Here is a 25,226-nt window from a genome sequence, read left to right on the forward strand (position 1 = left end):
GTATCATCGGCTTCGTCTCGTGACGGGCAACACGCTTGCTTTTTCCGCGAAGCTCTAGCTCGATCAGGTGCCAAACGCGAGGGGGGGGGTCGTACCACCCCCCCCCCCCCTTGTGCCGTCGAAGGACGCAAAATGGCCTGTGCCGGCGAGGGTTAGGGACCCAGGTCCAGGTGAGGTCAATTACCCAAAGTCGGTAAAATCGGGACCTGTTAGAGCGTCGTAAAGGGTGGTCGTTATGAGGTTTTTCGAAGTGCTGATCACGAATATAATGCTAGTTATGATCATAGATGATGTCTTCGTGTATTTAGGCCAGGTTGGGTCAGGTCAACCAGTAAGGGTTTTGCCGGGTATTCGTAGGTAGTAGGTGGCAACCGCCCTTACAGCTTCGTAACATGTTACGAAGGCACCAAAACTACATCTTAACCCGGCAGGCGGTGGGCCTACCAGCCACCTTCCGCGCGGTGTGGGGGGGGGGGGCACTTTTTTGCCCCCCCCCCCCCGTATCTCCGAAACCACTGGACGGATCCGGAAAACTCAAACGGCGTTCGATAGCCCTGTCAAATTTGTTGAGGGAAACCAAATTTCATTGACCTCGGGTTCACCGATGACGTCACAGGTCAGGTCAAAGATAAAATGTTTCACCGTTCACGGGGCTTCTAGGCAGTGTTCGCCACGGGCCGGGCCAGCCCAACGGGCCATGGGCCGGGCTGGGCTACGGGCTGGGCCGGGCCCCCAAATATCATTAGTTAACGGGCTATGGACGGGCCGGGCCAAGAGCTTTGTGCACTATGGGTTTTGCGACTAATGTCAATTTAAGAAAATTTGGAAACTGATGCAAACAAAACCCACTGGGAAAATACAAAAACTAAACCAAATTTAAGGAATGTGAAAGAAAACCTACTTGATATTGAATTTTGGGAATCTTGAGAATTATCCAATATCACATCATGTCACACATAGGAGGGTTTTCATAAAAATTCCGCAACCAAAAAGATCAGAGAATCTCTAGCATCATTAGTTTGTAATAAAAGTTAAAATGTAGTCATCAGAATAACTTACTTAGCACTACAACTCCAAAAACTAAGAAGCCACTCAACAATGATGGGCCACAGGGCTACATTAAGTTTAACACTTATATATGGCGATAGTGAGACAATTCCAACACAGTCTTTTTTCCTTCACCGACGGCTTTTTAACGAACAGAACCTTAAAAGGATACTCACAAAACACACTGTAAGTAACGAGGAACTCTACAGAGTATTTCGCGATGAAAGCTTCTTTAAATGTCCATAAATTTGTCAAAATAAATCACAACAAACCAGCCCCTTCTCAACAAAATTTGCAATCATGGCGGCGGCCATGCGGCGGCCCTATGTTTATGTGGCGGCATCTAGGTAATATACACAACAGTATATCAAATAAATACGTTTTTAACCCTATTCCTGGCGGGGGGGGCCTCAGGAGCCCCCCCCCCTGAGGTTTTTTGGTTATTTCTCCCAAACGCGTCGAGCTAGGAAGCTCAAATTTTCTGACTTTTCCTAAAAGGCTTCTACGCAACATGTCTGAAAATTTTGAGTTGATCTGACCTCAGGTCAGGTCACCAGAGACGGTTTGGTGACCCTACCTCAGAAAAGTTTGCAATCACGCCAGAGCTAGAGTTTTTGACCGATCAATTTCTTCTCTTCAGGTTTTAGTTAGGGTACCAGTATGTGCAATTTGTATATCTCGGAATTTTGATATCGGTGACCTAAGGTCAGGTCAATTTCGCGACCTCCCCATTATAAGTCAATGGGGGAAAAATCAACTCCCTGTTTTTACCACTAAAACGGGTCGGAATGGCCCCATATACCATACATGACTTCATATACGATCAACCTTCACTACCTTGAGGTCTGTTTTGCTGTTGGGCAGCTGTGAGGTCATGTGACGTCATCAAAGGTCACCAAAGGTTTTTGGCCAATAACTCCGTACAGGAACAAGATACAGACGCGTGGATGGTCTCATTGTGTTCAGCTCGTCAAGACGCATCGAATGATATACATGATGACCTCGAGGTCACGTGACCTGAGGTCAACCTTTGACCTTGACCTTTCGAGGTCAACATATATATCATTCGATGCGGATTGACGAGAGGATCACGATGATGCCCTTAGTTTGTTCCTATCTTGACTAATTCGAAAGTTATTCGAGAAAAACTCTCTCCATATCTAGCGCCGCCATTTTGACTTTTTCGACCCCTGTGACGTCATCTTTGACCTGACCTGAAAATGACGTTTGTAAAAATTGTAGATCTTGACCGTGCGTATCCGATGCCGTTTACCGCTTGTCGCTATCTTGCTTCGTTCTCGAGATCTCAGGGGGGGGGCCGAATCGGCCCCCCCCCCGCCAGTTTCTTGTCCCGGCGGAGCCCGCCAGGAATAGGGTTAAAGTAAGTATCAAGGTGAAAAATAAAATTAAACAAATAAGAAATAAAACCTAAATCACGAAGTCTGAAAACTCGAACGAAAAACAAAACAAAAACTTGATCATATATGTTTTATTATACAATTGGTCAAAATCGCCACCTGCCGCAGCTGCGACAATAAAGAAGTGTTCGCTCATTTTTGATTGATGATGATGATGCGTAAAAGTCGCAAAAGTACCCAATGACATTTCAAGTTTACCATGTTTTCTGCTTACGCTGCTAGCGATATCAATATCTTGAAAAGAGCCTAACATAAAATAGCAAGGAAAGTAGCAGATAGTTGTCCACAGAGATTTGGTTGACACGTGGGCATGAATTGAAAATAGATAAGATCAGTTTTGCTGATAAATGGATGGACTTTCTCTTTTTTTGGAAGACAGTGCTAAAGTTAGTGTCACCTATTTTGTATGCTTTCTCAGGCTTTTGATATTGCAGCATCTATGGAGTGAATTTAACAGCAAGGTCAATCCCAGACAGATTCATCAATTCCCATAAGTCAAGCTTTTTTTCTGCTGGTAAGTGCTGGGAAGTATAGAGTATGTGGCAAATACTTCCTTCAAGTATGCATTAGAGTCACCAATTATGAATGATAATGTTCACACACATCAGCTTGCAAGATAACTTTACTCATAGAATGTAGTTAATATAATCATGTAAACTTTTTATAGGTGTGTAATCATGACCTAATTGACTGAGGTGCTTGCTGTTACTGTTAAAATTTGTGCCATAGGTGCTTGAAATGATTATATTCATTGAAAAGAAGGGAGTCATGATTGCCATGTTAATATTCATGCAATTTGAATTGTTCTCAAAATAGTGTAATCAATCATGCTTATTATAGCAATAGACTAAGACAATAACTAGATTGCTATTTTTGCCGGGCCGGGCCGGGCTGGGCTTGGAATATTTGCCAAGAGCGGGCTACGGGCTGGGCCGGGCTCTGAACCCATGGGCCCGGGCCGGGCTGGGCTGGGGATTTTGGGGCCCGTGGCGAACACTGCTTCTAGGGAAAGCGATATAACACCGAGTAAAACGCATTTTGTCGAAAATCAGCGATAAGGCGTCAGTTGTCTAGTACATATGCTGCTATTAGAGGTCACTGGTCATACCAGGTCAGGTCACAGGTCAGGTCACCAAAGGTCACCAAGGGTCACCACATGAGCCCAACTTTACTAAGGTTATGCGATGCATGTTTTATGGCCAGTTTTTCATTTCCAACTCAATGGTGTTGGTTATAAGACCATCAGGTACGGTTTAGGTCACTTTCTGGTGGAGGTCAGGTCAAGGTCAGGTCAAAAAAGGTCAAATTTCAAAGTTGATATTTTTGCATAAAATGGGTATCGATTCGATGCAGCTCGTCCCGGGGAGTCTAATGGTGGTCTTTGTTTTGCGCTACGAGGTCTGGAATTGCTAAAAATTAAGTTTGAAAATTTGACGTCATCAATTTTGAACAGTTTTTTCGCTATAACTTAGCCAAAAAAGAGGTATCGATCTAAAATTTGGTATGTAGATAGAAAACGGTAGGGGCTATCACATATATTCCGTTTTTTTTCGAAATTCAAAAAACTTTTTGGGTTTTTTGGCTATTTTATTCAAAAAATATATTTTTTATTTTTGAGGGTCAAAATCCAAAAAAAATCGAAAAACCGAAATTGCAGTTTTGTAGCCCTTTTAATTCCACACCTTTTATGTCGGGAATATTTTTCTGTATCTCTAAAGCTGTAGGCCTGACAGCTCTTCCCGCGAAACCTTTTTTTGGGTCGAAAATGGCAAAAATGACGTCACTCTGACGTCATTAGCGGCCAACCTATCGTAGCCTTTGGAAAAATATTTTGGTCACCATGTGCGCTAGCTGCTCCCGGGAGGGTACTGGAAGTTTGGTGACGATCGGCGCAGCGGTTCTCGAGATATATCGAAAAAACTGAAGGGGGGCAAAAAATGCCCCCCCCCACCGCCTGGAAGGTTAACCCGCGCCCTGGTGGGGTCTGTTTATAACGCGACCTGGTGGGGGGGGCTATTTTTTGCCCCCCCTCGTATCTCCGAAACTACTGGACGGATCCGCAAAATTCAAACGGCGTTCGAAAGGCCTGTCAACTTTGTCGAAGGAAACCAAATTTCATTGACCTCGGGGTCACCGATGACGTCACAGGTCAGGTCAAAGATGAAATGTTTCACCGTTCACGGGTCTTCTAGGGAATGCGCTATAACACCGAGGAAAACGCATTTTGTCGAGAATCAGCGATAGGGCGTCAGTAACCTAGTAGATATGTTGCTACTAGAGGTCACTGACAATACCAGGTCAGGTCACAGGTCAGGTCACCAAGGGTCACAGGTCAGGTCACATGAGCCCAACTTTACTAAGGTTGTGTGATGCATGTTTTATGGCCATTTTTTCATTTCCAACTCAATGGTGTTGGTTATAAGACTATCAGGTACGGCTTAGGTCACTTTCTGGTGAAGTTCAGGTCAAGGTCAGGTCAAGGTCAGACCAAAAAAGGTCAAATTTTAAAGTTGATAGTTTTGCATAAAATGGGTATTGATTCAACAATTTTGAACAGTTTTTTCGCTATAACTTCGCCAAAAAAAGAGGTATCAATCTCAAATTTGGTATGTGGATGAAAGGCGGTAAGGACTATGACATATAATCAGGTTTTTGCGAAATTCAAAAAACTTTTTGGATTTTTCGATCATTATATCCAAAAAAATTATTATTTGATTTTTGGGGGTCAAAATCCAAAAATTTTAAAAATTCGAGATAGCAGTTTTGTAGCCCTTTCAATTCTACAGCTTTTATGTCCTTATCATTTTTCTGTATTTGCAAAGCTATAGGCCTGACAGCTCTTCCCGCGAAACCCTTTTTGGGTCGAAAACGGCAGAACATGACGTCACTCTGACGTCATTTCCGGCCAACCTATCATAGCCTTTGGAAAAATTTTTGGTCACCATGTGTAAAATTGATGTCCGGGAGGGTACTGAAAGTTTGGTGACGATCGGCGCAGCGGTTCTGGAGATATATCGAAAAGTCTGAAAGGGGGGGGGCAAAAAATAGCCCCTTCCCACCACCAGGTCGCGGGTTAACCCGCGCACCGTCGGGGGTCTGCGCCAACTTCGCACCGACGGGGGGGGGGGCGGATGACCGCCCCCCCCCCCCTGAGATCTCGAGAACGAAGCAAGATAGCGACAAGCGGTAAACGGCATCGGATACGCACGGTCAAGATCTACAATTTTTACAAAGGTCATTTTCAGGTCAGGTCAAAGATGACGTCACAGGGGTCGAAAAAGTCAAAATGTCGGCGCTAGATATGGAGAGAGTTTTTCTCGAATAACTTTCGAATTAGTGAAAATAGGAACAAACTAAGGAATTCTTCGTGATCCTCTCGTCAATCCGCATCGAATGATATATATGTTGACCTCGAAAGGTCAAGGTCAAAGGTTGACCTCAGGTCACGTGACCTTGAGGTCATCATGTATATCATTCGATGCGTCTTGACGAGCTGAACACAATGCGACCATCCACGCGTCTGTATCTTGTTCCTGTACGGATTTATTGGCCAAAAACCTTTGGTGACCTTTGATGACGTCACATGACCTCACAGCTGCCCAACAGCAAAACAGACCTCAAGGTAGTGAAGGTTGATCGTATATGAAGTCATGTATGGTATATGGGGCCATTCCGACCCGTTTTAGTGGTAAAAACAGGGAGTTGATTTTTCCCCCATTGACTTATAATGGGGAGGTCGCGAAATTGACCTGACCTTAGGTCACCGATATCAATATTCAGAGATATACAAATTGTAGTTACTAATGACCTAATAACATCCTGCGACTTTTAAAGGCCTCCGACATCTACTGTAGCTCTGGCACGGTGACAAGGTTGCAAAAAAGTGACTTGAGGTTGGGTCATTCAAAGTGACCTGGTGACCTGACCTTGAAAGATAGGAGGTTCAAAATTGCACACCATGTGTAAAATTGATGAGGGAGTAGTCGTACCGAGTTTCACGGCGCTACGCGCCGCGGTTTTCCCGCTATTTGCGAAAAAAAACTCAGGGGGGGGGGGGCGGATATCCGCCCCCCCGTCGGTGCGCGGGTTAAATGTTCAAATCAAGGCTATAGAACTCCAGGTAAGGACACCAGCCGTTTGACCTTGAACGCCGCCGGCCGGCCGATGACGTCATTGGAGGCAAGCCGGCTCGGCGGACACATAAGGCGAATGCATAACGGAGGGGCGTTGGAACGCTGCGGGAGCGGGGGAGATATTTTAATGTGGTTGCATACCACCATTGTTATGTTGATTGATCTATAGACTGCATTCTTTTAAACCTCGATGCATCCTAGGCCCATGGATGGTGCGCACATCGTAGAAAGATCACCCCGTCCGAACACATGTTGTACTCGTGCAGGCGTACGGTATAACCATCAGAGGTAATGCCTGAACGTAGGAAAGCATAATTAGTGTGTCATATTGTTTAGGAATATAAAATCATAATGGAGATTATTGAGGATATGATCTCTACATTACGGGAATTCACTAATTACTACGACCCATAGGGGCACCGCCGGAGCTGTTGTTTTACCATCGGTCCCAGGCAACTCCAGGGAGCTGCAGTACCCGGCGGCCAAAGCGGCCACCTCGTCGACTTGCAGGTCCTGTGGGATTCTGTGATGCTTCATGTTATGTTTTGGTTCGTTTGAGTGAAAGAGCACACAATCAATGAAAAACGCGATTTATTTACTGCGATACGTTCAGGCCGAAAGAGTGTCCAAAAAGATAACAAGTATCGCGAGCGCCGCGCCTAGTCGCCCGCGCCAGTAATGCCGCTCGGCGCGCCCAGTCAGCTGGCGGCGGCAGAGGCGCTCACAGGCACGGAACCGGGGCGGCCAGCGGTGGCGGCGTCAGGGGCGCGCGCAGGCGCGGCCAGCAGCCGTGCGGGGGTTGGACCATAACACAACACCTCCCCCCAAGACGATCACATCGTCTTCACCCCAAGGCGTCACAGCAGACCCTCCGGGGTCCGGGCGCACAAGGCCACCGGCACCGCAGCGCGGTGCAGACGGCGGCGCCTGCGCTCTCTTCCGCGGCGTTTCGGGCGCTTCTTGCAGCGGACGCGCCCGCCGTCGCACGGGGAGGTCCGCGGCAGGCGTCGCTCCGGTGTCGGTGGCGGCCACGGGTCGCGGTCAGCGGCGGCTCTGGTCACCCCTAGACTCGGGTCCACGAGCGGCGGCAGACGCGCGTCGCACTCCGTATCCCGCTCAGCGAGCATAGCTGCGACGGCAGCTGCGTGAAGCGGGTCCTCAGCGTCCTCCCACACCTCGTCATCGACGGTCGGACCGAGCACGTCATCCACCACCTCGACCGAGTGGAGGGTGGTGTCACCGAGGTTCGTGTCACCGCGCCGGTCGGACTTGTCACCGGCGGACACGCATCCCTGCGGCGTACGGAGGAGCGCGGCGGCGTGAGCCGCCACCATTTGTGCGGGCGGGTCTCCGTCCCCACTCCGTACTGGCAGGCCTCCCGCCGGCGGCGGCGAGGCTCCGTAGGCGTCAGCCAGCTCGGTAGGCTGCGCCGCATGACTACAGCCGGCTTGGCCGGTGCCCGCCGGCGGCGGCGACTCGGCGGTGCTGGCGGCTGGGCCTCCATCCGTGTTTCGAGTTGGCATGCCTCCCGCCGGCGGCGGCGAGGCTCCGTAGACATCAGTAGTCTCACTCAGCTCGATGGGCTGTGCCGCACAACAGTCGGCTTGGCTGGTGTCCCCCGGCAGCGGCGACACGGCGTAGCCGGCGGCTGTACCTCCGTCCCTGGTCCGCGTGGGTAGGCCTCCCGCCGGCGGCGGCGAGGCTCCGTAAGCTGCAGCCGGCCTGGTAGGCTGCGCCGCGGTACACCCGGTCCGGACGGTGTCCGCCGGCGGCAACGACACAGCGGTGCCGGCAGCTACGCCTCGGCCCGTGCTCAGCGTTTGTAGGCCTCCCGCCGGCGGCGGCGAGGCTCCGTAAGCTACAGCCGCTGCATCCGGGCCTGCAGGCTGCACCGCAGTGGCCCCGGGTTGGCCCGTGTCCGCCGGCGGCGGCAACACGGCGTCACCAGCGGCTTCGTTTCCATGGCTGGTCCGCGTTGGAAGGCTTCCCGTCGGCGACGGCGAAGCTCCGTGGGCGTCAGCCGGCTCTGTAAGCTGCGCCGCGGTACATCCAGCTCGGTCCGTGTCCGCCTGCGGCGGTGACACGCCGGGGGCTGCCTCCATGGTCTGCGCCGGCCAGCCTCCCGCCGGCGGCGGGCAGGCTCCGCGCGCGCCAGCCGGCTCGGTGGGCTGCGCCGCGGTACGACCGGCTCCTCGGCCCGTGTCTGCCGGCGGCACCGACACGGCGGCGCCGGTGGCTACCGATGGGCCTCCCGCCGGCGGCGGCGAGGCTCCGTGCACCCGGTCCGTGCTCCAAGTTGGGATGCCTCCCGCCGGCGGCGGCGAGGCTCCGTAGGCGTCCGTAGCTCCGTCCGGCTCTGTGGGCTGCGCTGCAGTACTCCCGATGCGGCCCGTGTCCACCTGCGGCGGCAACACGGCGGTGCCGGCGGCTACCGTTACTGGCGCCACCACCGGCGAGTCGCGTACTCTCGTCACTGCAGATGTCGCCACTGGACGATCGGCCGTGACGCTGGCCCTCTGGTGGCACACAACCTCAAAATGTCCCCGTTCCCCACACGCACGACAGATGGCGCCAGCGGCGCGACACGTGTCTCCGCCGGCGTGCTGGCGACGGCCGCAGGTAGGGCAACGCTCAAGAAACTGACGATCCCGATCTGTAGCGGTGGCGGAATGGGCGACACTCGGCCGCCTGCGCCTCTTGTAGGCCGGCAGGCGCGCCGCGTAATGTCCCTCGTTGCCGCGGAGGTCTGGGCACGTGACACGGGCACCATCGCTCGCCCGACAAACGTTCACGGCGTATTTGAGCGTCAGCTCAGAGTCCTCCAGCCTGCGGCTCACCGCTCCTGAACCACTGTCGCGCACACTGCACTCGGCACGGTCGCCGCACGTCGATGCCGACTTCGGTTGCGGGGTCGGGGTCGCCGACACCAGCAGGCAGACAGTCCGGCGGGCGGCGGCAGCTGGTCCAACGGATCCATCAGCGCCTCGCTCAGCCCCCGACTCTGACACTCCGGTCGCCGTGCCCGTCCCGGTCCCCGCGGAGGGCTCTCTGTACAGCAGCCTCTCCAAACGCTCCAGGCGCTTGTCGGCCTCGGCGGCTCTCTCCGTCTGCCTCTCCAGCAGCGCCGTCAGTTCTTGAATCAAAAATTTCTTCATCGCGCTGTAAAAGCTGCTCAGTCACGTAATTACAAAACCGTCCGCGCCATGTTATGTTTTGGTTCGTTTGAGTGAAAGAGCACACAATCAATGAAAAACGCGATTTATTTACTGCGATACGTTCAGGCCGAAAGAGTGTCCAAAAAGATAACAAGTATCGCGAGCGCCGCGCCTAGTCGCCCGCGCCAGTAATGCCGCTCGGCGCGCCCAGTCAGCTGGCGGCGGCAGAGGCGCTCACAGGCACGCAACCGGGGCGGCCAGCGGTGGCGGCGTCAGGGGCGCGCGCAGGCGCGGCCAGCAGCCGTGCGGGGGTTGGACCATAACACAACACTTCAGTGCTTCACCCACAGAAGCACGGGTATAGTAGTAGGATGTGGGGTTAGGTGTCTGTCCAGTGTCCACCTCTTCCTTGTAGGTACAACGTAATACAGCGCCTGGTCCACACGCCGAGCTTAACTAAAAACGTCTTCAAACCCCACCAGAAACCGATGGTAAGGTGAATTTAAATCCAATAACTCATCTCTGTCTGCCCGCCTAAATATACTACACATGGTACGGCACCCGGCCCTGACGCAGCTTTGAGCCGATCGTGACATTTTCGGCTTTCCCGGCCCAAGCTCGATTAGAAACGTTCTCCTTCCCCAGCCGATTGCTGATGTCAATTAAAATTCAATACCTCATCTCTGTCTGCCCGCCCATAACCCATTCATTGCACACCGTTCAGCGCCCGGTCCCGCCAGAAGTATCCTAGCGCGCTGAGCAGTTGCCTCCAGCCGCGTCATCCCGAGGCCCCGCGCGGCTCATAACTGAATACATTGCGCGAATAGCCGTGTCGCCCCCCTGGTTCAAATGGTTGCTAAATTCGAATTCAGCTCGAAAAACTCGCCTAGAAACATGTAAAACTCGAAAAAGTAAACCAAGGTCATTAAAAGTAAGTGACCTGACCTGACCTTCCGGTGACCTTGACACCCACCCTTGACCCTAATGCATGGGAGCAACATCAAATCCCATGTTTGAACGCTTGAAACCACGAAGAGACTGCAAACGTGCGGATAATGCGAGCCGACATACTGAATCGCGATTCCGGCCAAACATGGTCTCGAAAAGTAGGTCACAGGTCAAAGGTCTAAAGGTCAGGGTCATTAAATTTTCAGGGTAGGTGTAAAATTAATTATCACGAAGGTACTGAAAGTTTCGTCTTGATCGGCCGCTTTCTACGCGAGTTGTTTGCGAAAATCGGGGGGGGGGGGGGTTCCGTTCGACGCCCCCCCCCTATACAAGCAAGGGTTATGGGGGTGCAATAAGATATGTTTGTAAATGCAATGCACGCCTATGTTTTTGGATGGAAATTGAGGGTGCAGCTGCTCACCATGCATCCCTCTTCCACCGCCCCTGGTTTCTTGCCACAAACGTGTTCTACCGCTCCCGAGTGAAAGAATGTATGTATGTACCTACGTTAACCCGCGCCGTGCTGGGGGCGGGTTAACCCTCAAAAACCCTCAGGTTTTTCGCGAATATCTCAAAAACGGCGGCGCGCAGCGCCGCCGTTTTTGGTACACGTGTTCCTACATCATTTCCGCACATGTTGTGAAAATTTCAGACCTAGGCCGTTCAAGGTCAGGTCACCAGGTCACGTCAAGTGACCTTACCTCAGAAAAAGTTCAAAGGCTCGCTATAGCTACACCGACTGAACGATCACTTTGAAACTTTCAGCGATTGATATGAGTAACAGTATGTATAAAATGTATATCTCGGATTTTTGATATCTGTGACCTAAGGTCAGGTCAATTTTGCGACCTCTCCATTATAAGTCAATGGGAGAAAATTGAAATGCGCCTCTTTTGGACGAATATCGTTCAAAACGCTCTCAAACATCGGTTCATAGGTAAACATGACACACTGAATAGGAAAAATGCACCTGTGACCCCTCTGTGTGCCCCTGAGGTCATCTCAGGTCATGAACGGTCGCCAGCAGTTTTTTGGCTATAACTTTTGATAGAGACGTGCTAGAGCGGTGAAAACACGTCAGATGTGTTCAGCTCGACGATACGGATCGACTGATATGCAACATGACCCTTTTCGGTCAGGTCATGACCTTGACCTGAGGTCAAATTTTCAAAATGACCTTTCAAGGTCAACAAATAGTTCATTCGACGCGTCTCGACGAGAGGAACACGATGCTGGCAAAAGTAATGTCATGGCGCTTATGAGTCAAAAGTTATTGACGAAAAAACGTTTTTCGTAAAAACGGCTATTTTTGGAGTTTTTGCCCTCTAGAGGCTAAACCGTTGACCTGAGGTCAAATCTGAGAACATTACTCAGAAAGGTCTGTAAAAGGGCTATCGAATGCGCTTTTCCGCGGCGCTGTAGCTCTATCGGTTCCCGAGATAGCCGTTGGCAGTTTCCAAAATGTTGAAATAGTCAACATTTTACCTTTGGTGACCTCTGGTGACCTGACCTTTGACCTGACCCAAAAAATGACCGAAGTGTTTTCGTCCTTATTTTTGACGCTCTTTCGATTGCCGCTTACCGCGTGTCGCTACGTGGCCCAGGAGCCGAGTTAGACGGGGGGGCGTGAAAACGCCCCCCCAGCACTCGGCGGAAAGTTCAGGCCACCAGCACGGCGCGGGTTAATATTGATATATTCTCATTTTGTGGAGGTTGGGCAAAATCTGACCACTACTGGGGCATTCCTTGACGCTACTGGGGCATTTGCCCCAGTAGTTAACATGTTAGCCGAGGAGGCCCTGTAATCATTCCTCATTGGAACAACTGCTCACTAATTGTAACAATGCCTGCATTTCCGTGCTGGCCGCCTTCGATCGTGGCGCCACCTATACTCTGTATAACCGCCGCGCCAGGGCCGCGGCCAGTCAGTCTCGTCAGTCTGCTCAGACTCGTCGTCAGCGAGCTATCTATGTAGTCAGTCATTACCGGGGTTACATGAGCAAGTAAATGCGTATCAGGAACGGATTTTCCTATTCGCTCACCATTGTAGTCCGTTTGTAATGCGTATTAACTCTGCTCATGTAACCCCGAGCAGTGTCAGTTGTCGATCAGGCGTGCGTTCGACATCCGGAAAATGAGGGATAATTATCCGGGATCACCGGTAATAATTTGGTATTGCAAGGACTATCGATGCAATAAGTCATATTTTTATATTGCTTTTGCTTCAGTAATGGCTCTTTTACTCATTGGCATGTGCTTTGTGCACGGTGTCAGCCTAAAACACCGAATGATCCCGTTGATCCCGGAAAATTATCCCTGATTTTCCGGATGCCGAATTCGCACTAATACTCAATACGTTTGTTCGGAAATTTGCTGCTTGTGACAATGCAACTTTCGCTAGTACCTCAACTTTTAAATCACCTCGTGACGTTACACTAATATTCCACGCATATGCCACAAGCATGGACACTATCGAAGGGCGTGCATTGAACCCCTTCCCCCTCTCACCACAATACGAGACGAGTAATATACTAGTACACGATTAACGATGAAACTTGCTAGTTGAGGCTGATCAGTTCGTCCATTTGCCGTCTCCCCTGTTCATTTGCATATACCAGCATTACATGTGTGATCTGCGGTATATCACCTCTGACATTGAGGCGCCAGAGGCGCTCCGGCAGCTGCCCCCTCAGTCGCGGGAGGTCGGCGGCGGTGACTGATAGGTCCTGCAGCCCACGGCACCTGGTGAGGGGCTCCAGGCTGCCGGTCGTGTGATCAGTACAATCTGGAAAACACGCAGACACACATACAGACAGGATCAGTTAGCTGTAATAAATGTCGATATATGACAACACGAAAAAAAACACCTAATAATTCACATGGTTTTATGGACACAGTAGACAATGGTAAAACAGTGCTATTATATGATATATGCAATGTTAAGCAAATGCATTGAACTTCATTGAACAGTGCAACACAATTGTTATGAGTATGATCAACTAACTCTGAACGAATATGTAACTGAGTAAACAGTCCTCCATTTTTCAGCTCAATTGACTTCATTATTTCGCAAACCACATTGGCTATGTATCACACCTGTCTCCATGAGGTCCGACACCGGCACACCGTTACTCGGTGTCCGCGACCGCCATTCGCTGATCTCTTATATCAGCGGCATGTCCGTGCTGCCGCTGCTCACCGTATATCTCCAGTCGGTTGACCCTCCGTCCCAGGTCAGCCAGGTGACTGATGGTGTCGGCAGCCACCCCCTGGAGCGACACTGACAGACCATCCGACGGGCACCGTTCCGGCCACCTCGGCTTCGTCACCTCCGGCCCTGTCGGACAGAGCTGTGTCAGCTGACTGCAGTCGGACAGAGCTGCCGCCAGCTCCCCGCTGCACCACTGACACCAGAGTGTCACACACTGACACAGCCAGCACTAGCACAGCCGAGCGGCTGCACAGCGATATTTTTACCAACAGCATACATACGTAAATATTCAAATATGAGCAACATAAGTATTACGATTTTTGCAAGGCACATTGGCTTAGGCACTGGGCAGCCAGTCATGGTATAGTAACGGATCAGGTTGGTAGACTACATAAATATATGGTTCGCAGTGCTTGCAATCTAACCATTTCAAATTACAATAATTGCTACAATAATATTTCATGCATGCACTTGATGCTCACACTATATGCAAATGCATGCATTGTATCACTCTAACAATACCATATAACACAAACAAGGCTGTAAGATGTTGGCTGAATTTGATCGGTTCGTCCATTTGCCGTCTCCCTGTCCATTTGTATATCTATATGCATTGTCCATTATACCGACATTACATGTATGATCCGTGGTATCTCACCTCTGACATTGAGGCGCCTGAGGCACTCCGGCAGCTGCTCCCTCAGTCGCGGGAGGTCGGCGGCGGAGACTGACAGCCGCTCCACACTCTCCCGTGAGCTCCGCAGCTGCGTCAGCTCGCTGTCACCGACTCCGGCCGGAAGGATGACAGTGTCTGGCTCCACCCTGATGATGGCACCACGAAGTTGACTTGGAATAGTAGTAATTTGTGCTGGGAAGGTGATTGAACCAATGTCAGGCATTTGTCTAGCTCAATTATAGTACACTTACCTACAGGTGTAGAAAACACAAAGTGAAAACTGTTTGTGGCTACAATGCTGTGATAATTCCGTGTCTGAGTGAATATGTACTTTATCAAAACGATGTGAATTTCATAAATTACGGCGACTTTCCATAACAGAATATTCAACAAATAAAATGATAATGGGTTTTTGACATATAAAATAAAAATCGCAATTAAATTAGTAGATTATATTCCGAAATAAGACATATTTTCATGATGTCAATTGATCAATCTGACAGCTTTTGAATCCTTTTCACTTAAGTATTTTGTTCAGCTATTATGTGTAGCTAATTATTTCAACTTTGTATCGTTATAAATTTTGTAGCGTAAATATTACGTCCATGGCAGGCCCAAATTATTGACCAGCACCATTCACCACACGACTTGTCATTCTACGGCTTCCCAAATACCATGGCTTATGGCTTCCGTCTTACCTGGATGAGGGAGGCAGCATTACCTACAGTACATGTAATATCACGGGCGTAGGAACGTCATGAAAAGTGGGTGGGCCACCCTGTCAAGGGGCCTCCTTTTCCAGGGGGCCTCCTATTTTCAGGGGCCTCCAACTTTTGCCTCGTCCTGCTGGCTGCTTTCAAGTATGACCTCCAAATCTAGCTTCTGAGATCGGGCAGATGTACCTACCCATGGGCGTAACCGCTTAAGCGAACAGTGCGGAAAGTCCGCACCATTTTTAAAACTTATTCCTCCTCCGATTTTTTTTAGAATCTATTTGCCGCAAACGGCGCATGACCCCTGAAAACCCTTAAGGCCGCCGTCCACTGTGCGGAATGCTTGCGGTCCGTACGGAATTTAGGTGGGCGCATCCGGTCCGTACGGAAATCGTGTGCGGACCGCATCCATGTTGTGTGGACACATATCGCTGATACCTAATTGGCGTAATTATATTCAGTCCCGACTCGAAAGTCACGTTATGCAAGTCGCGCGTGACCTCCCTCGAGCTAAATTCGAAATCGGGTTATCAATCGACATCCGAAGTGGCTGTCGCGGCTTGGTCGCGGCTGTCGCAGAGACGAAGTACCAAAGTACGGCGTGTTGAACTTTGTGCGGAGAACGCAGACGGAATGGATGCGGACATGGCCCGTCGCCCGTCTTCGAGTTTTCAATTGAAAATTTAAGATTGAATTTCAACTCTTTCAAGACAAAGTAAATTAATATTATTTCCTTGGCATGGCACCATCTTGTGATGCTAGGCAATGGCCATATTTTCTTTTTGTAACAACTGATATCGAATGTGCGTGAGCTCTCCGTTTGCTGTCCGGATGCGGAGACATTCCTGACCGACTCCGGACGGAGACCGCATGCGCCCATAGGGCTCTCTCTGTGTTAAATTCCGTACGGACCGCTAGCGCTCCGCATAGTGGACGGCGGCCCGCTTTACACAAATGTCTTCCTCGTTTCCCAGGTGCCCCCATTAGCTTCATAGGCGCCCTCTTTGGCATATAAGCGCCCTATGTATAGTCATTAGAGACATCCCTGTATGTCCCACAGTCGCCCGTTGTCGCATACAATGTGCGCTTAGCATAGGCGTCTCTCTTTTATGGACACTTGAAGGCGCCTCTCTTTGCCATGCCTCTCCCCTGTTTCTTATGAATGCACCCCCATGGCATTGATCAATTGCAGTCGCAGACCTCTATTGCATGTGGATGCCCATATATGTAGGCCTCAGAGGCGCCCCTCTTTCGCATTGAGGCGCTCCTATGGGCTTCATAGGCGCCCCTCTATTGCACGTAGGTGCCCTACTGTCTCAGAACCGCTCCTCTTTGGCATGCAGACGCCCATCTTTCGTATGGAGGAGCCGTTGTGGTTCTTAGAGACGGCATGGTGCTCCCAGACGCAGATGGGGCTCTCGGAGTCGACAGTGTGGGACCTTCAGTCGCTGATGGGTGCCCGCCAGATGTGAACCCTCGGAGACGCCGGTATGGGGTCCTCAGAGATGCCGGTATGTGGCTCTTAGAGACACCGGTGTGGAACCCTCAGATACTTCAGTGTGAAGCCCTTACAATTGCTGGTGTGGAGCTATGAATGCGCTGGCTTAAATCCCTCAGAGGCCGGTACATGGACATTAGAGCTCAGTGAGAGCTTGTGTGGTGCCTTCAGTGGCCCTGTGGAGCCGTTAGACATCAACATGGTGCTCTCAGGAGCCGGTGAGTCGTCAGAGTCATCGGTGTGGGGCCTTCAGAGCTCCGGCCTCCGAGATACTGGTGTGGGGCCCTGAAAGATGTCGGTGTGGGTCCTTCAGATGTATACCTATAGAGCCTTGAGATGCACAGGTGTGGTGGCCCACAGAGGCGCCGGTGTGGGGCCCCCAGAGCCACCGATATAGGGCCCTAAGAGACTATATATAGTTTGAATAGAAGGGCCTCTCAGACCATCAGTCTCATGGGCCTCCTCTGGCTAGTATGAATAGAAGGGCCTGTTAGACCATCAATCCTAGGGGCCTCCTCTGGTTAGTATAAATAGAAGAGCCTCTCAGGCCATTAATCTCAGGGGGCTCCTGTGGACAGTATAAATAAAAGGGCCTCTCAGACCATCAGTCTCGGGGGCCTCCCTAGAAAAGTGTAAATGTGGATAGAGGGCCCCCCTCAGATTCATTAGGAGTGGACCTCTCTGACTATCAGTCTCAGGGGCCTCTTGTGGCCAGTATGAATATAAGAGCCTCTCAGACCATCGGTCTCAGGGGCCTCTTCTGACTAGTATGGATAGAGGGCCCTCCAAGACCACCGGTTTCAGGGGCCTCCAGTGGCCAGTTATATGAACAGAAGGGCCTCACAGCCATCAGCCTCGGGGGCCTCTTCTGATTGGTGTGAATATGAGGGCCTCTCATACCATCAGTCTCAGGGGCCTCCTCTGCCTAGTGTGAATATAAGGGCTTCCCAGGCCATCAGTCTCAGGGGACTCTTCTGACTGGTGCCGGATTGAGGGACCTCCCAGACCGAAAGTTTTGGGGGTCTCCTGTGGCCAGTATGAATAGAAGGACCTCTCAGTCCATCAGTCTCATGGGCCTCTTCTGCCTGGTGTGATCATAAGGGCCTCTCAGGTCATCAGTCTCAGGGGCCTCCTCTGACTACAGTGTAGATGGATAGGCATCCCAGACCATCAGTCTCAGGGGCCTCTTCTGACTATTGAGGATAGAGGGGCCTCCTATGACTAGTGAGGGTAGGGGGCCTCAACTAGACCGCCAGTGTCAGGGGCCTATTCTGACTAGTGTGGATGGAGGGGTCTCCCAGACCACTAGTCTCAGACCTCTGACTAGTGTGGATAGAGGGGCCTCCCAGACCGCCAGTGTCAGGGGCCTCCCCAGACCAGTGTGGATATTGGGGCCTCCTCAGATCCACTAGGGCCTCTCAGGCCATCAGTCTCAGGGGCTTCGACTGACAAGTATGAACAGAGGGCCTCCTTGGATCCATCACAGCCCCTTGGAGTCCGTGCGTGGGGATTCGTGGAACTTATTTTTACCGAGTTTGTTTATTCTGGAAGGTGACGACGTCCTCTCAAATCGAGACGAGGGGCCTCGAGTAAAAAGTGGGTGGGCCAAAACACATGGTTGGCCCCCCCACCTCGAAAAGTGGGTGGGCACTTGCCCACCTGGCCCCCCCTGTTCCTACGCCTATGTGTAATATGTGTTGTATCCAGTTATTCCTGGTTTGATTTAGGCTTCAGAGTGTCGGGGATAAACTGCTTCCCCACGTTATTTATAAGCATTTGCTAGAAAAAAATAGACAGTACCTTAGAGCAAAAATCACAAGCAAGGAACGGTGCCGCCGGCCAGTTTTCCTGTTCTTCGTGTCCCTGTGTCGCCCCTGGCCCCTGCCCCGTTCAGGAGCGCCCGGCAGCGCCACCTGCACCTGACCAGTCCCGGCAGCGTTTGGGGTCGCCGCCGGCCGCGCACCGCTGACAATCAGCTGACGCGGCCGGCGGCGCGTCTCAAGGTCACTCTGGAGGTCAGCCGGGCCGCGGCCCGCCGGGGTGGCCGTGACGTCACAGCCAGCGAGCGCTGAGTGCCGGAACACCCACTGTTGGTTTATCACCTCATAACCACTCATGTATGAATACCTTCCACCGCCACTCACCATCTGTGACTAGTAGCGTAATCCGTGACCCCAGCTCCGTGGCCAGGTGGCTGATGGTGTCGGCAGCCACCCCCTGGAGAGATATCGACAGACCACTCCCGTACCGTCCCGGCCACCGCGGCTCCGTCACCTCCGGTCCTGTCGGACAGAGCTGTGTCAGCTGACTGCAGTCAGACAGAGCTGCCGCCAGCTCCCCGCTGCACCACTGACACCAGAGTGTCAGACACTGACACAGCCAGCACAGACATAGCCGAGCGGCCGCACAGCGATATTTAGCACCAGCAGTGATATGCAAACATGTGAATATCTTTCTAGCAGTTTACTTGCCATTGGGTCTACAGTGCAGTGATATAGAGGATTATTTATTGCTGGATAAGGGCCAATGGGTCTGTTCCAGTCGCGCTTCCTAACACCTCTAACCTCCTCTAAGCTCCTCCAAGATCACTTCACCGTTCCAGTGGCAGCACTAACCGGTTCCAAGTCAGCAAAAGTACACACCTTCCCTCATCCATCCTCCTCCAGCCCGCTCCCAGCCCAAAGGTGGGTCAGGATGGAAGAGATCAGATGAGCACACTTATGGCGCATGTGTGACATAAGAAAAGTCGCAAATGCGTAGGCGAGGTGTCGTGAAAATAAAGAAAACTTACTTATAGAATTGCATAATTTCAACATATTATGTCTTAACCCGGCTGTTAGCGATCAATTCGTGTATTTCACCTCCCCTCTTTTTGCGTGTGCTTTCGCTGTCAACTTGTTTTCTCTACGACGGCTGTTGCGGTCGGCCACCGCCCACTCGGCGTTGCGTCACGTGAAAGGCGGCGGCCCGGCTCCAGCCATGCGTTTTTGCTCACATCGACCCAGTGTTTTTAATCCCGGCCCAGTGACAGGGCCGGCAGTGTTGTTCGAACGCTCCTGCAAGGCGGGCACCGACAGCGGCCGCACCGACCCGTCAGCGGCCGCAGCTCACCTTGCAGCGATTCTTCTCGTCTTACCTCCATATTTCCACGTCGCAAATACACCTTAGTCTATCTCTGGTGTTGGTCCTCCGGAGTAACAAGAAAGCACGAACAAACTGGTCCTCCGGGCCGGATATGAAGAAACTGGTGGAAGTCCTAAAAGTGACGTCAGTGACTAACAGTGGCAATATGGCGGACAAGAGAGAAGACGATCAGCGTGGCCGCCACAACTCTCTCGTCACGAGGAGTGAGGCGGGGGCAAGCTCGGGCGTGACAAGACTGAGCGAAGCCCGAAAGAAGACGGAGCTTGCTAAGCTCCGTGCAGCTCAGGCAAAGAGAGCTGCAGAAGCCCAAGCTCAGCTCGCTATCCAGCAAGCTGAGCTCGAACTCCAAGCCGCGGTGGACGAGGAAGAGCTTCTGGAACTAGAAGCGGAGCTGGAGGAGCTGGAGAAAGAGGAAGAACTGAGCACACAGAAAAGCACATAGAACAGAAAGGAATCCGAGCACGCAAAGAGGTCAGAGTTCAATCATCAGAATCGACCGACGCCGACCGCACCGCCAGTCCAGGCGGCCCCGTCCCGTGCCAGTGACAGAACACGGAACTGGATTGCTTCTCTTCCGGTGTGCCAGCCTCACGATTGCGACATCAGTGCTCCTCAGCAGCGGCCGCTCAGCTCTCCTCCGAAACTTCGGCTCGACAGGTACGATGGCTCACCGACTGAGTGGCCACGATGGATAGCGCTGTTCAAAGCGCTCATTCACGATCCACCTGACCTAACTGACGTCGAACGTCTCGCCCACCTACAGTCGAGTCTGACCGGCGCAGCCAAGCAGGCTCTGCGTGGCATGCTCTGTGACGGACGGCTGTACGGTGAAGCGATCCGCGAGCTGGAGAGGCTGTTTGGAGACCCTCGTCACGTCACGCAGGCGACTCTGGCGGCTGTGTTCAACACCCCAGCCGTCAGGGAAAACGACATAAATGGCTTGGCCAAATTGTCAGGTGCTCTACACTGTGCTGTGAGCGTGCTTCACTGCTCCGATTACACCGCAGACCTGGCGGCAAGCAGCAACTTGTCCAACGTTGTTGCAAAGCTGCCAAAATCTGTAGCCTGGCGGTGGGGTGAACACACAGTGCGAATGAGACCAACCGTGCCGACACGTCCCGACCTAGATTCGTGGCTACGTGACTACGTCGACGCTGGGCGAGCCTGTCAGCACACCACCGATCTGCTTGCGACAGCAGAAGCGATTCGACCAACAGAGCAGAAACCACCTCGAAGAACGCGACACAACGTACTGACTGCCGGACAAAGGTGTAGTGAGTCGACTTCAAACTCCACTACCTGCGTGTTCTGTGAGCAGCCCCATAGTGTGTCCCTCTGCTCGAAATTTACAGATCTTCCGGTACAAGAACGCGCGAAGCTAGCAGTTAGACACGGTCTTTGTTTCAACTGTCTAACTCCGAACCACCGAAGTAGAGAGTGTGAGTTACCTGGACAGTGTTCCTCGAACAACTGCAAAAAAAAAAACACCACACTCTTCTGCACAACGCCGGTCGTATCTTCGACCGACGCACAGTGTGGCCAAACACCAGTTTAGCGCGAATTTAATCCCAGCGCTGCTCAGATCCGTTGAAAATGGTCCCCTGGTTTCAAAATTGACACTTAAACCTATGTGAGACCTTTTACGATGCATTATAAATGCTTGCTGACATTTTATGGCATAGTTCCGCCTCTAAGAGTAAGGAGAACTAGCTTACGACGGGTGATGTGCTTACCAGGGCTGTGATGTCGATGGAGTTACTCCGACTCCGACTACAGCTTTCAAAATTCAATTTCAACTCTGACTCCGGGCAAAATTGTCGACATATGCGATCGACTCGGACTCTGACTCCGCAGTCATGGCAAGTCCACGCAGCAGGGCTGCGGAGTCGGAGTCGGAGTCAGAGTCGGAGTCGGTCGGAGTCGACAGTTGTGACCGGAGTCGGAGTCGGAATCGGAGTCGATTTTAGAAACCCGAGCCGGAGTCGGAGTCGGAGTCATCGAAAATCTGTCGACTCCGCAGCCCTGCTAGGTCTGCGGAGTCGGAGTCGGGAGTTGGAGTCGGTCGGAGTCGACAATTCTGCCCGGAGTCGGAGTCGGAGTCGGAGCTGGTTTTTTAAAGCCGGAGTCGGAGTCGGAGTCGGAGTCGCCGAAAATCCATCGACTCCGCAGCCCTGCCACGCAGTCGATGGATTTTCGGTGACTCAGACTACGAGTCTTGGTCCGGATTCCAAAATCGATTCCGATTCCGACTCTGGCTGGGGTCAGAACTGTTGACTCCGAACGACTCCGACTCTGATTACGAAATCCCGGAATGTAACCGCAAATAAGAGGCATAAAATTATGGGTCCAAGCAATGATATGCATGTTAGGAGGAGGAATCGTTAACGAAATTCCCATCATTTCTCTGGTAAATTCTTATGATTGTCCAAAGTTTGCTTGAAAAAAAAATCAACATCTAATTATGTTTCTGTGTAAATGTTCCTGGTGAAGCACATGAATCGGTAGACAGTTGCTGAAATACACGCACCGATAGGACTGAACCTAAGCAATGAGAATAAAAACAAAGACTTACACCATAAGCACCTTCATGTCATTAACCCTCGCCAGTATTGGTGTTTTGCTAGCCGCGAACGTAGGTCGGGTCAGGTCAGGTCAGGCCAACCAGTAGGCTTCCTGCCGGGTATTCATAACTAATAGGTGTCAACCGCCAGTGACAGCTTCGTTGCATGTTACGAAGGCACCAAAACTTCTTCCTAAATGTTCAAATGATTACTAAATTCGAAATCAGCTCTAAAAACTAGCCTGGAAGCATGTAAAACTAAAAAAGGTGAACCGAGGTCATCAAAGGTCATTGAACTGACCTGACCTTCAAGTGATCTTGACACTGACCATAATGCATGGGACCAACATCATAATATCAAATGTTTAGACGCTTGAAACCACGAAAAGACTGCAAACGCGCAGCTAATGCAAGCAAACATACGCCCAATCGCGATTCCGGCCAAACATGGTCTCGAAAAATAGGTCACAGGTCAAAGGTCATTGGAGTCAGGGTCGCGAAATTTAAAGGGTAGGTGTAAAATTGGTAAACTCGAGGGCACTGAAAGTTTCGTCGTGATCGGCCGCTTTTTATATGCGCTTTTTGCGAGAAACCGAGAGGGGTCCTTTCGACCCCCACCCTCACCCCCTATATGGGCGAGGGTTAAAAAAAGCCAAGATTTAGTCATTGGCGACCGTATTTGCAATATAACAAGTCAGAAATACAGCGTTTGAGCCATCCACGTAACGTTACGGAGCCGCCGCCGCGCCCACCCTGTAGCCGGACCTCCCCGGGCGGGCCAACCCGATACGTTCAAAGCTGAGCCAAAGGCCGGGGGGCAGGTTGGGGCAGGGTTTCTTGAATGGATCATGTCCAGAAAAGTGTGGCAAATCTTCTCATGGTAGATTTGGCGTGGAGTTTTTTGGCCATTTTCTTATATCTCTACGTTTTTAAGATGGACAGTGTTTTCAGGGGATGTCTGAAAAGGTCATTTTCAAATAAGCATAACTCATCGGTTTGTCCAAGGATACCTATAGAATTCGGGTATACTATCAAATATAGGCTCAGTAGTCATATGCCACTCCAATTATTTCCAAACATTTCCGACAATTACGCCGAAATGTGTTGTAAACGTGACGCGGGTTTTCGACGATTTCAGCACAGCCGGGACCGGCATTGCGTATGTCCACTTTAGCTAGCGTTTTGGACACCGAAAGGAAGACATTGAACCAAAGTATTGTGATATTGACATACCTTGGACAATTTCCTATCGACTGATAGGTATAAAAAGTCAAAATTCCAAAATTCGTTTTTTGATTATTCGCGCTAATCTGGCGTTTGGCCACACTGTGCGACGGCCCACCGAGGAACCATCAGCCGGACGAGACGGTGGCGCACACATCGGGACAGCTACTGCCAAGCAGAAGACCAGTGTGCTGCTACAGGTTTTACCGGTGATCGTCCACGGGCCGGCGGGCAGCAAGCGGACCCATGCGCTGCTAGATCTCGGCAGCCAGGTATCGCTTGTCACCGAACAGATCGCGAAAAGCGTCGGATTATCAGGCCCAGCCGAGAGTCTGTGTGTGAGCACCGTGAGCGGAACGAAGAATGTGCAGTCGCGACGTGTTGACTTTCAACTACAGTCGACAACATCAGACAGTAAGCACGCCGTCTCCGGAGCTCGTACGACGCCCTCGCTAAATGTCAGCGGCCATAAAATCAACTGGCCAACGGAGAAGCTGACATGGCCCCATCTCGCCGATCTGCCGCTGACAGCGGCGACAAACGAACGTGTGGACATTCTGCTGGGAGCTGATGTGTTCCCGCTGATTGTCCCAAGAGAGATAAGGGAAGGTCCAGCCGGTACGCCCTGCGCTGTGCGCACAAATCTTGGCTGGACCGCAACCAGCCATGTCCCGCGCTCAATCCACGATGCTAAGGGGCTCGGTGTAAATGCTATCATCAGCCCGTCCGACAGCGACAGTCACTTGCACGACCAGGTGAAGCAGCTATGGTCGACGGAGTCTTTTGGCGCAAAATACACCGAGACCCCAAGAAAATCGAAGGCCGACGAACGAGCTCTCTCCCTGCTGAGCAAAACTACGAAACGGGCTGGCGAGCGATATGAAACGGGACTGCTATGGAAAAGCGATAACATCCAGCTTCCAGACAGCCGTACAACCGCTCAGAACCGGCTACGATCCACGGAAAGCAAACTCAGCAAAGATCCAAAGCTATGTCAGGCCTACCGAAGAACAATCAACGAATACATCGAAGAAGGTCACGCTCGAAAACTCAGCGACGATGAGCTACGGGCAACGCATGACAGGGAGTGGTACTTACCACACCATGCAGTGACAAACCCAAGAAAACCCGATAAGATCCGTGTGGTCTTCGATGCAGCAGCTGTCTCGTTCGGCACATCGCTGAACGACAATCTGCTAGTTGGTCCTGACAACCTCAACTCACTGGTGGGAATCATCATGCGATTCAGACAGCGACCCATTCCTATCTCTGCCGATGTCAAGATGATGTTTCATCAGATCCGAGTGAGAGCAGAAGATCAGCCAGCCCTGCGATTTCTCTGGAGAGATATGGACCTCACTCAGCCACCCACCACGTATCAAATGCAGGTGCTGGTGTTCGGTGCAAGGTCATCACCTTGCGCGGCTACGTACGTGCTGCGAAGGTGTGCAACCGATGGCGAAGTCAAGCACCCCAAGGCGGCGATGGCAGTGAAGACT

At 51.5% G+C, this 25,226-nt stretch overlaps 1 protein-coding gene across 1 annotated transcript; it reads right to left on the minus strand.

Moving 5' to 3' along the window:
- Nucleotides 1–13,476: 13,476 nt before the first annotated feature.
- LOC122379505 lies at nucleotides 13,477–19,941 on the minus strand. Its single transcript, XM_043361775.1, has 5 exons — nucleotides 19,911–19,941; nucleotides 18,944–19,081; nucleotides 14,571–14,780; nucleotides 13,987–14,038; nucleotides 13,477–13,486 (listed from the first exon to the last, which is right to left on the minus strand). Exons 1-5 carry the CDS (start codon nucleotides 19,939–19,941, stop codon nucleotides 13,477–13,479), a joined length of 441 nt encoding a protein of 146 aa, XP_043217710.1.
- Nucleotides 19,942–25,226: the final 5,285 nt, after the last annotated feature.

This window comes from Amphibalanus amphitrite, unplaced genomic scaffold, assembly GCF_019059575.1.
Source record: "Amphibalanus amphitrite isolate SeventyFive unplaced genomic scaffold, NRLGWU_Aamphi_draft 000008F_arrow, whole genome shotgun sequence".
NCBI lineage: Eukaryota > Metazoa > Arthropoda > Thecostraca > Balanomorpha > Balanidae > Amphibalanus > Amphibalanus amphitrite.